General features: G+C 29.7%; 1 protein-coding gene across 1 annotated transcript in view; it reads right to left on the bottom strand.

Moving 5' to 3' along the window:
* The window catches only part of LOC117177131 (bicaudal D-related protein homolog), a 97,154-nt gene that overhangs the window by 16,602 nt on the left and 64,618 nt on the right, over positions 1 to 15,934 (bottom strand). The window contains exon 2 of the mRNA XM_033367628.1: positions 592 to 924. Coding sequence (XP_033223519.1) covers positions 592 to 924 — 333 coding nt within the window. The remainder of the gene's footprint in view (positions 1 to 591; positions 925 to 15,934) is intronic.

Below are 15,934 nucleotides of genomic sequence, written 5' to 3'. Positions count from 1 at the left end.
GAAAAATTAGAGAAACCAAATGAAAATCACTATAGAAGGTTCTGCTTCTCATTGATTATTATTATAAAAACAATCTTTGTTATAATTATAAACATATAGGATGAACCTTTCTGAGTAAATTTTATTTAATTTGATAAATTCTTAACTCGATATATAATTTTGTCTGCACATGCCAGTATTCGCACCATTCAGAAAAATTTAAATGATGGTCGGGCTTCTCAATAAGAGCGTTAACGGTGCTGTAAAGAAAGTGATTTCCTAGATAAATAAAAAACAATGCAATTTTTATTATTATTTTATTTAAATCGTCGCGTTTTCAAAACAAGAAAGTCATAAATAATCAAACTTCACAAAACGCTCTTAATGAGAAGCCTTGAAATTTTATTCGGTGGCGTTAAAAACAAGGACGGTAGTGGGGGTATTGCTTAATCACGGATTAGGGCAAGCACTCTTATTGAGAAGTCCGATTGTAATTGAAATTATTCACTAATATATCTCCATCGAAAATTCTTATATTTTCTAGTATCTGTGGATGTTAGAAGTTAAATTCGAACATTTTGAATTTGAATTGAGGTAGGTATATTATATTACCTCATCTCTGAGTACTTCAAGACTGCTGACATGATCCTGAAGGGTGTTACTCCTGACAGAGACTTTTTCTCTCAGAACCTTCACTTCCAGGAGCAGCTGCTCTTCTTGTTTTGCAGCCTCCCTCAACTGATCCGCTAGGCGCGTGTTCTGGGCCGTTAATTCGGCCACCAGAGTTGCCTGATCCCGTTCAGCCCTTCTTGCTCGTTCGCTTTGTTCCTCCAACTGGCTCCGCAACGCTTCCACATCAGCCTGGAGTTCCAAGGCACGAGCTTCACTCTCCCCCCTTGCTTCTTCCAACCTCCTCCGAAGAAGATGCCTTTCTTGCTCCAGACTCTGCAAATAAATCATATTGTAAAGATAAATACAAACCTTAAACCTCCTCGCTTTTTAACAGGTTTAAACTAAAATTATACTCAAACACTTTACAGTTACAGCTCAACAGTACTATGTTTCTAAAGCAACGAATATTGCTTGGCAAAGGGAGAAAAAATAAATTTAAAAAATAAAGATTGACTAATTTTATTTCTTAATAATTCAAACAATGACTAGAAGAATACTATCGGTGATTATAAGTGCCGCCCTAAATAATCTTCATTTTTAAATGCTTCTTTTTATTCATAGCAATAAATGAATCATAATCCCAAACAATATTTTAGGACATTTATTATAATAAGAAAAAAATGCACACATTTTTTTATCTAAGTTTTTGACTTCTGTATGCAATTTAAAATGATTGCTTTTTTATAAAAGTTAGAGACTTCCCTTCGGCATGATTTTTTTCAGCATAATATTACTAACATAATATATCAGCAGTGATATATTTTTCTGCCGTTAAGTGTCGTCGTTGACCATTTGTTATATAATTTCTTTATAAATGTATTAATAGCAAGAATTCTAGGATAAATACCTAAACATTTTTTCAGTGAAGTAACAAATAATATGTTTTCGGTATGAATAGCGGAACCTGGAAAAGGGTACATTTTTAATGAAATTTCTGTATCAATAGATTCGGTACGTATAGACACTGCCTTTCGAAAACAAACCCATTTCAGAATTAGAAATTAAAACTACTTGATTCTAAATTTTCAAAATGTGTATTATGAATTGAAACATTCAAACTCGACGCTTCCAGAATTTCAAAACCTTTCATTATAATTCCAGAATTCAACAAAAAAATCATTGTCATTTCTATGCTTTAAAATTCATGAATTGAATTGAAGAATTCTTAAACTGTTTGAAATTAAATAATTCGAAATGGAAAACGTTTATAACTGAACAATTAAACAAATTTTTAAACTATTTAAACTTTAAAACAGAAGTTTAAAAACTTCTTGAACTTTAAATCATACAAATTTGAATTATTTCGCCATTATATTCTTCACGCAATTCACAAAATTTCAATCAGTGTTAAGCTTTGAATTGCTTCACAATGAAATTAAAACTCTTTATTTGGAATAGTTAAAAAAATTTTAATATATCGTTTAAAATTGTTTAAGTTAGATGAATTAGATCACATTTACAATTAATAAATTAGAAAATGATCAAATTTATACTTTTAAATTTGAAGTTAACTAATTATATAAATTTGTAATTATTCGACTTCAAACGTTTTTAAGTCTAGAACAGTTCAATAAATCAAACGCTTTTATTTCAAAATCGCTCAGTCATTTCAAAATATTTTTTTAACTATTTTTATTCCAAAATGAGCAATTGAAAATCCCTACACTAGAATTTAAAATGTTTCAATTACAGCTTTCGAAATAAAATGAAATTTTTAATTCGATATTCATCAAAGTTTAAAATTTTACATATTAAGGTAGTTTTCATGCCAAATATCAGGTCTCTGGCTGAAAAAATGTTCTGTGATTTGAAAAATTGAAACAATATTACCAGTCATGTCTTTTGAAAGAAAAGAAATTATTTTTTATAAAAAAAAAGTTTTTAAACTTGTAAATAACAATTATTTTAACAATATTTTTTGTAATTCAGTTTTCCTTATTGTGGCCTTTTAACCATTTTTTAATACGGGTTCAAATTTAATAAGTCATGGCTTATTTCTTTAGGGAAAACCGAGGGGCTACTCACTGAGAAATCAGGAAATCTCATGAAACGATGAATGCGGCAGTCTCAATCGAATTCGCATACAGAGTGCTAAGATTTCCTTGAGATTGCCGAGACTGCCGAGATTTCCAGAACTTCTCGAGAACGGGACTCTTCAGGAGAAATCAAACTCGGCTAAGCTCGGCGGCGTTCAGATGGAGTCGGCTGACAGTTCGCCGAGTTTCTCAAAGAGTTCTCCTAAGACTTCCAGGGCCTCAATCTGAGATTTCTCAATGACTAGCCCCTCGGGGAAAACATTCCCTGTAACTTTGCTGTTTCCAATTTGGAAAGCCAGTACATAATCTCCAAATGTAGTTATTTGTTTATAAAATGGTTTATTATAAAATTAAAAATAGTAGAGTTTTCGGGAAAATTTTTCCCAAAAAAGTCATCAATTGTTCAAATTCAACCATTTTTAAAAAATCGGCAAAACTAAGCGTTAGTAAGAAAATTTTTTTAAAAAAACACATTTTTTGTGAGTTTTTAAAATTTTGTCACTTGAAATAATGTTTTTTTTTTTAATTTTGAAATTACATTCTCAATAATATTATTTTTACTCCTAAAATCAAAGAAAAACTTTTTCCTTGGAGACATCTGATTTTTAGCACAGCTACCTTAAATAGAAAGATTCATAATTATTTTACCTTCAAATGTTTGACATTGAATTCAGTAAAATTTGTCTGAATTTAAACAAAATAGATATAAATTTAAGACTCAATTTTGAATTTAGAATATAGGTATGTTAAATTTTTTACTAATTTGGTTTCATTCCAAACAAATTTGTCTGATTTTAATGTAAACCAATTTTAGGTGTAACAATTATAAGTATTCTTTTTTACCTCTTAGTATTAGGCACTGTAAATAGAATGATTTTAAATTTGAAAATGTCACAAATCGAACACTGCAAACTCAAAGATGTCAAAGCTTTAAAATTGGAAATATTTGAAATTAAAAATCCTTAAGTAAAGAAATATTTCAAAGCCTACATAGAAGAACCGCCAAATGTCAAATACAAGTCGAGATGCACAACTGTTGTAAGATTAAAAAGGCCCTTTTCTGACAATGGGCCAAGCAGGTAAGTTAATTATCTCGTGGTTGATCCTGTGGCGTCATACTAACCTCAGTGTCACTCTGCTCTTTAACTTTCCTTTGTACCTGGCTTTGTACGTTTTCTTCCTTATGGCTTATGGATTATTTTTCAAACTATCCGAATACATTTTCTCCAGTCATCCATTACTATTAACAGAATAGCGACCAAATTGAGGGAAAGCTATAAATTATAGGCTATAACTCAGAAAGAAACAATGAATAATTTCATTCACAGTTATAGTTCTCACTATTTTCAGTTCTGCTGTCTTTAAATTGAAAAATGAAATGAACCATTACAGAGAATTAAAAAAGTTTCTCACATTTTATAGCTATTTTTATATACTTCTTCCATTTTGGTATACAATATAATTCAGACAATGTAATGTAACCGTGTAATAGACAAGTATCAAGAGTATGTATTTTGCTATATTCAATAGAGATTATTATACATCTCTATAATATTGTTATTACCAATAGAGTTAATTAAATTGGAATTCAACGTGATGGCAATACTGGTTCTGTAGCCTGTTTACAAATTCGAACAGGAAGACTCTTTATTTCGTTACTTTCGGCACGTTTAATAAACCTTAAAGATCAAACTTTGCAACACAAATATTAAGCATGGAACAAATTGTCATGTAAGCGCAATTAAAATATCTACTTAGGAACCGTTCGAAAACTACGTCACGCTTTTTTTAGCAAAATCATCACAAAAAGCTTGAACCCCGCAGAGCGAAGCCAAAAATACGAACCGCCCTTTAAGTAAAAATTTTGATCTTCGATTTCATTTGATAAACGCCCAAAATAAAGCATAAAACATAATATTTTATCAGAATTCACAGCTCAGATCGGCCATTCCAAAGTAACGGATGGGACATTTGCACGCATAAAAACTTGAAAAATCCTTATATAAAACAACTGTATCTTGTTTAAGCTACGCTATCTGTACAAAGATGCATGAACTTGTTAGTTTTCAGATTCTAAAATTCTATTAAATTGGATAATTTTCATGTTATAAAACGAAAACGAGGGTAACGGATGGGACTCGTACGGGACTCACTTCCGGACTTACTTTTCCTTTCAGTCAGAACTCTGCCAATTGAGAATAGTTATAAAACCAATTTTTTTGTAATGGATTTGTCTGTTGAAGTTTTCTTTTTATATATGTCAAGTTCGAAAATATGCGAATTAGAATTTTGGATAAAATTCTTCTTTTGGGTAACGGATGGGACACAGCAAGGTAACGGATGGGACATGTACGATCAGGAAGTTAGCTTGGAGGCTTTACAGATAATATAACTTCAATATGAACTGAGAATTGAAAGGAGTAGGATCTAAATAAGTTATCAAAGTTTTAAATCAATGGAAAACTAAATTTTATTGTCAAAAACTCGGGTTAAAATTTTATTCTACGTACATTCTTATCAACATCTACATCTATTAAATTAATACTGATATCACACTACTTTTTTATTTAATCTTCAAAATCACTTTCGGAGTATACATCGCTGTATTTTAAACGTGTATGTGTTGTTAGGTGCTTAAAATATAATTCAGGTGGTCCGCCAGGGAAAATTGTGAGTTCATGCAGCGTAGACTTCGAAGTTTGCCCAACAACAATACGATAAATGTCAAATTTTTTGAATGATGGAATGCGCTTAAGCCTAAGACAGTATTATTATATAATAATAATCTTTGGCGGATTTAGCCATCTTCTCTGTTTTAGGAACTGATGCCATTATCTGTCAAAAAAGCCCACAAATTATATTTTAAGTTTCAGTGAAATAGTCTAGTCAGAAAATTATATGATAACATGTTTACATTAATGTAAATCACAGTATGATAAATGTGTTTATAACTTACCAAAATATGGATGAAGTAAGGTCAGAACAACGAACAATAATAATTTCACAACTTCACTGAGTTTAAAAAGAAACTAGATAGTTTGATCAGCTCACTAACAGAGTTATGGCATTCGTAAACTTAAGATGTACTCTTAAATAAGCTTCAATCCCTTTGCAAATAGATTAACTTATTAGGAATGGTGTATTTAATTTAATACGTACGATGTTCCTTGAATCCTGTAAGTAGAATCTGACCGAATTATAATAGTTAAGAATATCCCTGTCATTCAAGTTCTTAAACATTTATAAACCACTTTAAGTACAAAAGGTTTGAAGTAATTTCAAAATTCTTTCGCTTCTCTTCTGCAGAATTCACCATGCAATTTTAGAATCTCTTAAGCGCCGTCATTAGGGTAATGGTCAGACGAAAGGCTTTGAGATGCCAAATGTCCCATCCGTTATCCCCTCCTATGTCCCATCCGTTACCACTTTTTTCATATTCTCCAAACAATTTTTCTGTATTCTATATGAATAAGCAGACAAATAAATGTATATTTCATTGAATTTTTTACATTAATAATCCAGTACTTTTACTAGTTAAGACAAGTGCCCAAAAATTCCATAAAAATCATAGGCACTTTGGGTCACTTGATGCCCTGAACAAACATTGTTGAAAAATAACCTGAAAACAAATATTTTCACCAAATTTTTTCTGTTCCGCAAGTAATGGAATATATAGTAAATATCTGAATTGCTAAATATTGCTATTTTTAACATTTTTATTTTAACAGTTTGGGTTATCTTATTTTGGAATGGCCGAGATGCTCTTAAAACAAATATTTTCACCAAATTTTTTCTGTTCCGCAGGTAATGGAATATATAGTAAATATCTGAATTGTATACCAAACAAACAGTTGCATTTTCAACCAAATAGTTCAATTTTCAAACAAAAAACGCCAATTTTTCTGAAGACAGTAGAATTTCAAATTAAAAAGGACAAATCTTCTGTATAAAAAGACAAGTTTTCACCAGAACTTTGAAACTTTTAACAAAATAATTAAATTTTCAACAAAATATTTGAATATTCAACAAAAATAACTTTTTACCATGCCCTTTAACTGGATTTAAATATGATAGAAAAAGAGCATAAGATTTAATTTCACTTTCCACAACATCCAACATTAAAACAATTAATATGATCGCTGACCTTGGAAATAATGATATTCCCAGTAAGATATAAAAATAAAGATGGCTAGCAAAACAAATAAACGAAATAAGAAATGGCGAATCTCTCATGTTGGTCATAATCAGATGTGCCCATTGCCCAAAATGCCAACCCACATAGTATAAGAAGGATCAGCAAACCGGTATGTCCTCAAATCGTCGCATACTCTTGAATACAAAATACCGCTTGTCCTTATTATCATTTGAATCATCCGCATAAATTATACTAGCCGTTCTCCTTGGTTGGATTTCCACCTCAAGCAAACAGATGATGAACAGTATACTTGCTCACAGTAAAAGTACGGAATTGAGCAAACTGCTGCTATTTACCGCTGCTTTTGTGTAGCAACTATTCATTGATTTTAGGTAATTTTTTACGTACCCAGTTTATACAGTCCGAAATGGGGCAGCTATGTGACGTGTACCATGTACCACGTTACAAGTAATAAAAAATACACAATTTTCGTGTCTTCGTATCTTGAAAATCATTTAATTTGGATCATCTTCAAATATTGTAAGTCTTTCAAAAAATAGTATTTAAGTTATGAAATCCCCTCATAAAAATGTATTTTAATAATAAAATACAACAAAAGACAATAATGCAAACTATTTATCTGTGCACTTTATCTAGAGTGTTTTCACTTTATTTTTATTTATAATTGTATAGTGTGCATTTGATGAGCATTTTGATTGCTATTCATAAATAATAGAATATATAATTTCTTCCTTATAGATAATATATTAATTATTTGTTATATTTATTATAAACTAATAATGAAAATATTTTAAAATAAAATATCAGCGGGTGCTCTGATAGAGGGTCCTCCACCCGCCAATACAAATACAAAAATACAATTAGGTAAATAACTATGTCAATTAGTCTTGGATCGATGTGTCTTTTTTATTCTTACATTAACTTTGAATTATGTGAATAAAAAAAATGCATTAAAAAAACAGGATTTTAAAGTTCTATACACGATGTGCTTGAAGGCCGGTTAAGTTTGACTAAAGTGGATCCAAAATCTGCTAACGCAAAAAGTTTCTGCAGCGTTTGAACATTGAAAATCAGTTGAATTTAAAATTCTAGCTGCTCCCTTTCGCGAGTTGTGCGCATTTTTAGATGTTTACATAACAACCTATACTAGCTAAAGCTTAAGTGGTCGCGTAGTCTAATCTATTAATTATACTAAATTTTATCTTAGATCTAAAGTTATAAAATTTGTTACAGACAAGTAGTTTCAACCAATAATTTAGCTTTTTCTATAAATTTTGATATATTTTATTTGAAAGCTCTCCAAATAATGCCGATTTTTAACTTCACCACTTTTTAATTAATCAAACGAATACTCAAATTTAAAATGCAAGTAAACGGTGATTAAAAATTATCATTTAGGTACATTTTATATAAATATATACCTAAATGAGTTAAACACCGCTAGGTGGCGATATAGAAAACACAACCCGTCTGTATTGAAAATAGAAGTCCATAAGTTACATATGTGACCGTCCGCGAAGAAAGGGATTTAACGCGAAAAAAAATGAATTTTTATTTTCTTACGCCAATCGATAGTTTCGAAGTTACTCTTTCATTTCCAATAATCAGAATTTTGAAAAGTTGATTACTCTTCTTGTTATTAAGCTACAAACAAAACAGACTGGACATCAATAAATTGAATAAAGCTTTGAAAAGCATCGACAAACTCTCGTAAACACTCAAAATTCACATCATTCGGATACATGTTAAAGAAAGTTTACGCTTCATAGAAAATAATAATGGTTAGGGTATAGGTTAGAGCAAAGCGGAGAATCTATACATCGCTATTTTTTTTAATTCTGGGCACGTTACAAGGTAACACGTATAAACCACAAATTACTATATATTCAACACAGCTATAAAAGCAGTAATAGAATTTTCTTCGCGTCACCTATAATTTTGAACTTTATTTACTAATAAATATTTTCAAATATTATTAAAAGCTCTGTCATCATATTGATGTGTACCAGTAAATGTATAATTACAGTGAAACTCTTTTATAGCGCCGATTTTGGGGCTGAACTAACTCATTGTAGCCCGCTCCGCTTTTGTTTGTTCACGCTTGACTTCTCGCCTGAGTGACAATTGCAGACCCCGCAACCCCCGCGCAGTTCCCGTTATATCTACCTACGGCGCGACGTCAATTCTCGGAGGGGCTATAGAAGGGAGGGCTATTCAAGGGTTTCACTGTACTTAGAAAAAATATATAAAAAATAAATAAAAAAATATTATAAAATATTTTTAAAAATTAAAAAGAAAATCGGGCCATATAGCCACAGCGTCCCTGTCGTTGGCCCTGAGTTGGGCTAAAAGTGGTAAATAATTTTTTTTAATACAGAATAAATAACACAAACTTGTATTCAAAATAATTTGGAAAAAAGTAAACTTTGAAAGTGTATCCTTAACCAGAATATGCAAGTTTTGTACGGTCGGTTGTTATGTGAATATACAAAAATGCGCATAACTCGCGGAAACTTTCTGCGTTAGCAGATTTTGGATCCATTTTAGTCAAACCTAGCCGGCCTTCAAGCACACCTTGTATAAGTGACCCTAAAATCCCTAATCTCCAATAGAATGCATGAATATGATAGGTCCATCGATTCTTCTCAAGTCAAGGAATGTTTTATTTTCTTGCATCAACTTTGAATTATGCGTGAATGAAAAAAGTTTTACTGGAAACCCCCAAAGTTTTCAAACATTAAAATGTACTAAAAAATTTAATTAATATTTGCAGAAGTCCTCTTTATCAGTTTTAAGATAATACTGATAAAAATATGCCATAAAAATTTCATCGTAAAAAATGAGGAGAAAAATCTACTAGAAACTAAAAATTTTCCTGGAATCTTTACAATATTACCAAATTTTATGAGTAATTACAAACTTTTACCAAAAATTACCATTTTGGACTTATTTTACAAAGTAAGTCACTTGTTTTATAAAAAATTATATTCTTTTTAAAAATTTAAAGCAGATTAGACTCATCTAAAAAAATTATTTAGAAAAATCATAGTAATAGGAACTTTTTTATTATAAAGGGGTTATAATGTTTTTTTTTTTAATTTGCCACAAAAAAGGGTATTTCTTGGAAAAATATAATTTTATAAACAGTATGTTTCAAGCTGAAATTCTACTTTCATATTTGTTACATGTCAATTTATGATTAAGCATGTATATTACGATAACTTCACTGTTTAAATGTACCATAATAAGTGCATTTTTTATTCGAACATAAAGGTGATACTTTTTTTTAATTAATCTTTTCATATATAATACTCTATTTCTTTATGAACTAAGAAGAATAAAATTATTTATCTATTGATTATACATAAATATCTCAAATTACATTTAAAGAGAAGAATTTTAACGATCGTAATGAAATTTTTTTCATTCAAGTGGGTATATTTGTATGTTTTTATATTTTTTAATATATTTTATGTTTGGTACCATTTTTCATATACATTGTTGTTTTTAACAAATAACAGTATATATAATAATCAATGATTTCATTTTCTTCAATATTTTTCCTAAAATTGTGCGAAATTTAACAAGCACGCCATTATCTTTTCGACAATAAAAAAAGATTTAAAACTTAGTCTGTAAACACTCTGATAATAACAAAAAATTAGCAATATTGGAAACTTGTCAAAAATGGTTTCGAAGCCTGAATATTATTGGCGAATAATTGGTGAAGAAATATTTAAAATATTTTTGAAATGAATAACATTTTTTAATTTTCCCGATTTTAAGAAAGCACAATTTCATCAAAAAGTGGACTATTTAGCTATTTATCTATTTAACTTTCCCTGTTTCAATAAAGGAGGATCCTAGCTTAATAACAAATTAATAAATTAAAAAATAAATTACTGATAATACAATTATGAAATTTAAAAAAAGCACTTTCTTTAATTCAGAATATTGTTGTGCCTGCATTCGATTACGGCGGATTACGATCTAATAAGTTTTGCAGTCAATCGTACTTTTTTTTGTTGATTGAGGGAAAGCGTGTAATAAATAAATGAATAAATGCAGCTCGTAATAATTGTAGCGCAATATAAAGACTAGTTTCGAAAAAGGTGAAAATGTATGACTGATGTTTCGTTGCTCTCGACTTTATTTCTCAACAAGTTGCAAATCAGTGTGTGCTCTTCGTGACGGTTTGTTTTCACCTTTTTATATAGTTGCATAACAAAAACATCACTGACAATTGACGATTGAGTAGATGATTGCATATTACAGCAATAATGCATCAAGCACATAAATAAGCAAATCAGGTAACACGGAGCGAGGACTTTTGCTGATTTTACTTTACTATAAACTATAAGACATTAAATTAGTGTCGTGCGGTTCAACCAATTAATCGTTTGACAAATTTTCGTTGCCGAGGCTCAGTAAACACTAAACTTTATTTCTCATTACCTTTTTTCTTGAAATTTACTAGCTAAGCTGTTGCCGAGTCTGTTGTAATTATTTTTAAAATGCCGACTTCGTAGCGCATATTTTATATAGATAAACTTACTAAATAATGGGAAACAATGTGTTTTAAAGTAAAAGTTCAGTAGTCTTTTTTATGAGTATCAATATTAAAAAAGAATTTTATAACTAGCTTTCTGGACACTTAGTTGTTAATTTGACATTTAAAAATGTACCTACTGCGCTGGTACATTCAAATCGCGCGCGGCGCGTGTCGCGAGTCGATTTAGACCCTGCTTTGAAGTTGCAGCACCTTATTAACACCTGCTTTGACGCTATTTAAATTTATAGCCCTGCTTTAAACTTTTATCTACTAGAGAATGAAACATTCTAGCCTACTTTGATGCTGTAACACCTCTCTGAAGCTCCTTTAAATCTTCAGAGCGTACATTTTTATAACTCAAGACCCTCCTTTGAGGCTTGTTAACTTCCCTTTCAATACTGACCCTACTTTGAATCTTTTAAGCCTACAATGTTCCAACTTCATGAAAATAAGGTAAAAATGATTTTTTACTCAGGTTAATTGAACTCATTGGTCATCCTAATGACTGAATGCACACTTAATTAACAAAAATATTTAATTCAAGATTTAACCTCATTGCCATCAATTATTTACATATAAAGAAATACTTTTTTGCAATGCTCAATCACAGAAAAATATTTTCTCTTAACTGAAAATGCTGAAAAATTGTCTGACAATGATATTTATCATGGAAAATTAGTAAATACTGTGGTTTAATAAGTCATTATAAATATTTTAATTAATAATTAATTAAAGTGTGTGTATTCAAAAGTCATGTACGTGATTGAGAATAATAACAAATTATAAGAATAAAATATTTTCCAACGCTAACAAAAAATATTATGAATAAAATATAATATTCGAAAAATATATTGAAATATATATTTAATAAATATCTATAAAAAATAATTGCAAATATCCTTGATATTTAAATCACAGATATTATTTTATTTTTATGATAAATAACACTTCTTATTTTTATTTATCCATATTGGTGTGAGATTATAGAGAACCTGCTTTGATGCCGCAAGTCCTACATGAAGTAGTTGGAGCTTTGAAAGAGGGTCCAATTTGTCCTAAATACGGCTTCAAAGTAGGGCCTAAATTTATAGCAGGGGGTGGGGGCGCAAGATTGAGCGCGCCTATAAAGCGCGCAACTATTGGTTCTCGAGCTTTGCTCTTGATAGTGTATTTACCTCGCGCTCTGTTGATTTACACCCTCTTTAATTAGTAATGGCAGCAGAAAATTACATTTCTTCATATATTTTAGAAAAATTGTGATTATAACGCCAGAAAGACCAAAAATTCAAAGAAATATTTTATAGAACTTTTTGGAAGGAATAACTTGGTTGTATCGACTTTTTCATATCTAATTCACTTGTCCCAAAATTTTGAATTTTCATTGTTCAAAATTTTTAAAAATCTTCCTCCTCTGCATGACACGGGCACAAGATAAAATTTAATGGAATACAGTTATCCTATTAGTATTATCTATAAAAAAAAAACCCAAAAGAAAAACGCTGGTGTTTTTGGCATGTCCAATATCTATGTTGCCTTAGACACTAAAACACTTTTGAAAAAATGTTCGATAACATTTTTGACAAACGGCTTCAACAGTCTTAAAAACTCAATACTCTCAACTTTGAAAAAAACATGTGATCTTCGAAAATCGATAATTCACGACATCCTTTGAAATCTTTGAAATCCCTTAAAAATTCATCGAAATCTCTTAAAATCATTTAGAATATTCGGAAATGCTTTAAAATTCCATTAAATCTGTTTAAATATAACGAAATCCTTGAAAATGCATGGATATACTGTGGAATGTTTTGACGCCTCTTAAAATCCCTAGAAACCCTTCAGAATCTGTGAAAACTCTTGTAAAATTCAAAATTCTTTATATAATACTTAAAGTCCGTGGAAACCCTTTAGAATCTATGAAAATCCATGAAATTTTCAAACTCTTTATAATATTCCAAAAAATCCGTGAAAATATCTTTAAAATAGTTACATTTCTTGAATATCCCTGAAATAATAATAATATTTTCGAATCTCTTAAAATACTTTGAAATATATTAAGTCTTAAAATTCCTTAAAATCCTTTATAACAGCAAAATCCTTTGAAATTTCGTCAAATCTTTAAAATCTTACAAAATCCTATTGGATATAAGAGTACATACATCCATTTGATATACTTATATATCTTTTAAAATCTCTTAAAATCCTTTGAAATCCCATCAAATCAAGAAAACCCCTTTATATCTCTTGAAATTCGTTAAAATTCCTTGAAACCCTTTGAAACCTTTTAAAATCTTATAAAATCTCTGTCAGTCCCTTAAAATCTTCGAAATTTCATTAAAATCCCGGATATTCTTCAAAATTCGTGAAAACACTTCAGTATCACACATTAAATTGTTTAAAATGCTTAGAAATTTCGTGAATTAATTGGAAATTTGTTGACATCTCTTTAAAAGTTTAAATCCCTTAAAATTCCTCAAAATCCGTCTAAATCTTATTCGGTAACTCTTCACGGAAAAAAATAGATGTTAGCACAGACTATCTAGACATTAATAGGTAATATCTTAGCGAATTAACTATGGGACAGAAATCTAGATACTGAAGTAGAGCATCCGTAGATATTAAAAAGAAGATTTTAACTGACAATATCCAAGATATTAAAGGGCAGAATCAAGATATTCAAGAAATATTTTTTAATTGTGCAAAAATTACCTGTAAAGCATGCCATTTTCTGTAAAATGCAAAAGAATGTTAATATCGTAGTCCTCTGTTTTGAAAATGCGAATCCTCGAGCATTCGCCTTTTTGCATAATTATGCGATTTTTGTGTTAAACAGATAACACACTGTTCAAGGCTAATATGAAAAATGCCTGTAGCTGAGTCCTCATTTTCTTGAGAAAATTATAAAATATCCAAAAACATTTATTCCATTTTCCACCAAAACTTATAGTGCAATAGATATCCGATAAACCACAATACATACGATGAAAGCTCAAGATACAGACATAATCTTTTGTCGCCACGCCACACGTCAGCGACCTTGCTCCGATAAAATTTAGCTTTTTTAATATCTTAAATATTAACTGTTAATATCACATATTTTATACTTTCAATATAAACAGATATTGCCTTTTAATATTTTGTATATTGAATAGAAGATATTAGATAGTATGCCGTAATATCTATATATCATGATTAAATATCAAAGTTTTTAATATCTTCTTATCAATATCAATTTTTCTCCGTGTTTAAATGATATAAATCCTGTAAAATCTCTAGAAATCTGATTGAACACCTTGAAGTCTCTTAAAATCTTGAAAGATTTTTTGAAACATTGAGATTCTCTCTCCTCTGCAATAACCTAAGATTCCTTGAAATCTTTTGGAATATTTTCAAATCTTTCAAAACTCTTGAAATTCCTTTTACCATCGTTTGCAGTGAAAATAATTCATATATCTTTGATATAATCACTAAAAAAATAAAATTTTATGTAAGGTGGTCAGAAGTATCTTACGAATCCTTATAATATGGGGGAAAGAGTTTGAAATATCAAAAATCATCCCTAACTAATTAATGAACGTTCTCTTTTATAAATTAATCATTAACCATCAAATAGCTTTTCAAACGTAGAACAAAATTCTTTTTAGTATAAGGAGGTTTTTTTTTCAATTAATGAAATTGACTTTTAAAAAAATAGGAAACTTGAGCTTAGAAAATGAAAGAATGAGATAATGAGAATAACAATGTTTTCATCCACTCTCCATCCGCGTGAATTCCTGTCATGCACAATGATTATCTAGAGCATTTTTTATGGCTGTGATTATGTATATTTGCACTCATCAACATAATAAATATACACCCACAACTATAATTTATAGTATACTGCATAAAATAAATTCTGGAAAATAAGTTTCTTAGCTGCATCCAATTGTTTGCAAAATAAATGATTGCAAACGAGAGAGAAATCATTCAATAACGAAGTCAAATATTTATACTCTTATCGAGGGGTAGTTTTAAACGATTATTAAAATATCTCTGTACGAAAAAAACATTCTGTTACATTTAATTCCTTGACTTATTCTCCTTGATTTATTCCTTGAATTATTCTCATATAAGTTATAAAGCTGATTTGTATAAATAAAGACAACAAAATCATAAATTTGAATATTGGATTAATATATAGAATGGAATAATCATTCTTATTATTTGGAGAAATAATTAAGATTTATATTTTTTACATCAATTTTTAAAGGATATATTTGCCATTTATTTCAATGTTTTAAAATACTTTCAGAATTGGGACAACAAGAGAGAATTTCGAATCGACCCATCACCCTTTTCTTTTCTTTTTCCATACATACTATCTACCCACAAATCTGCACCTGAACCAATCATATCTAAAAGTGGTCTCACAATCATAATAAAGTAACTCATGTCTGCTTGTTTGATTGTTGAATTTGTGAATGTTTGATTTATATTTTTTGTATGCCTGAAATGAGACTAGTTTGTGCTGAAATTGGTGAGGGTTCAAAAATGTAAGTA

The sequence above is a fragment of the Belonocnema kinseyi genome, chromosome 7, assembly GCF_010883055.1.
Source record: "Belonocnema kinseyi isolate 2016_QV_RU_SX_M_011 chromosome 7, B_treatae_v1, whole genome shotgun sequence".
In the NCBI taxonomy this organism is placed as follows: Eukaryota; Metazoa; Arthropoda; class Insecta; order Hymenoptera; family Cynipidae; genus Belonocnema; species Belonocnema kinseyi.
The sequence above is the reverse complement of the archived record's forward strand: the minus strand, read 5'-3'. Positions and strand labels throughout refer to the sequence as shown.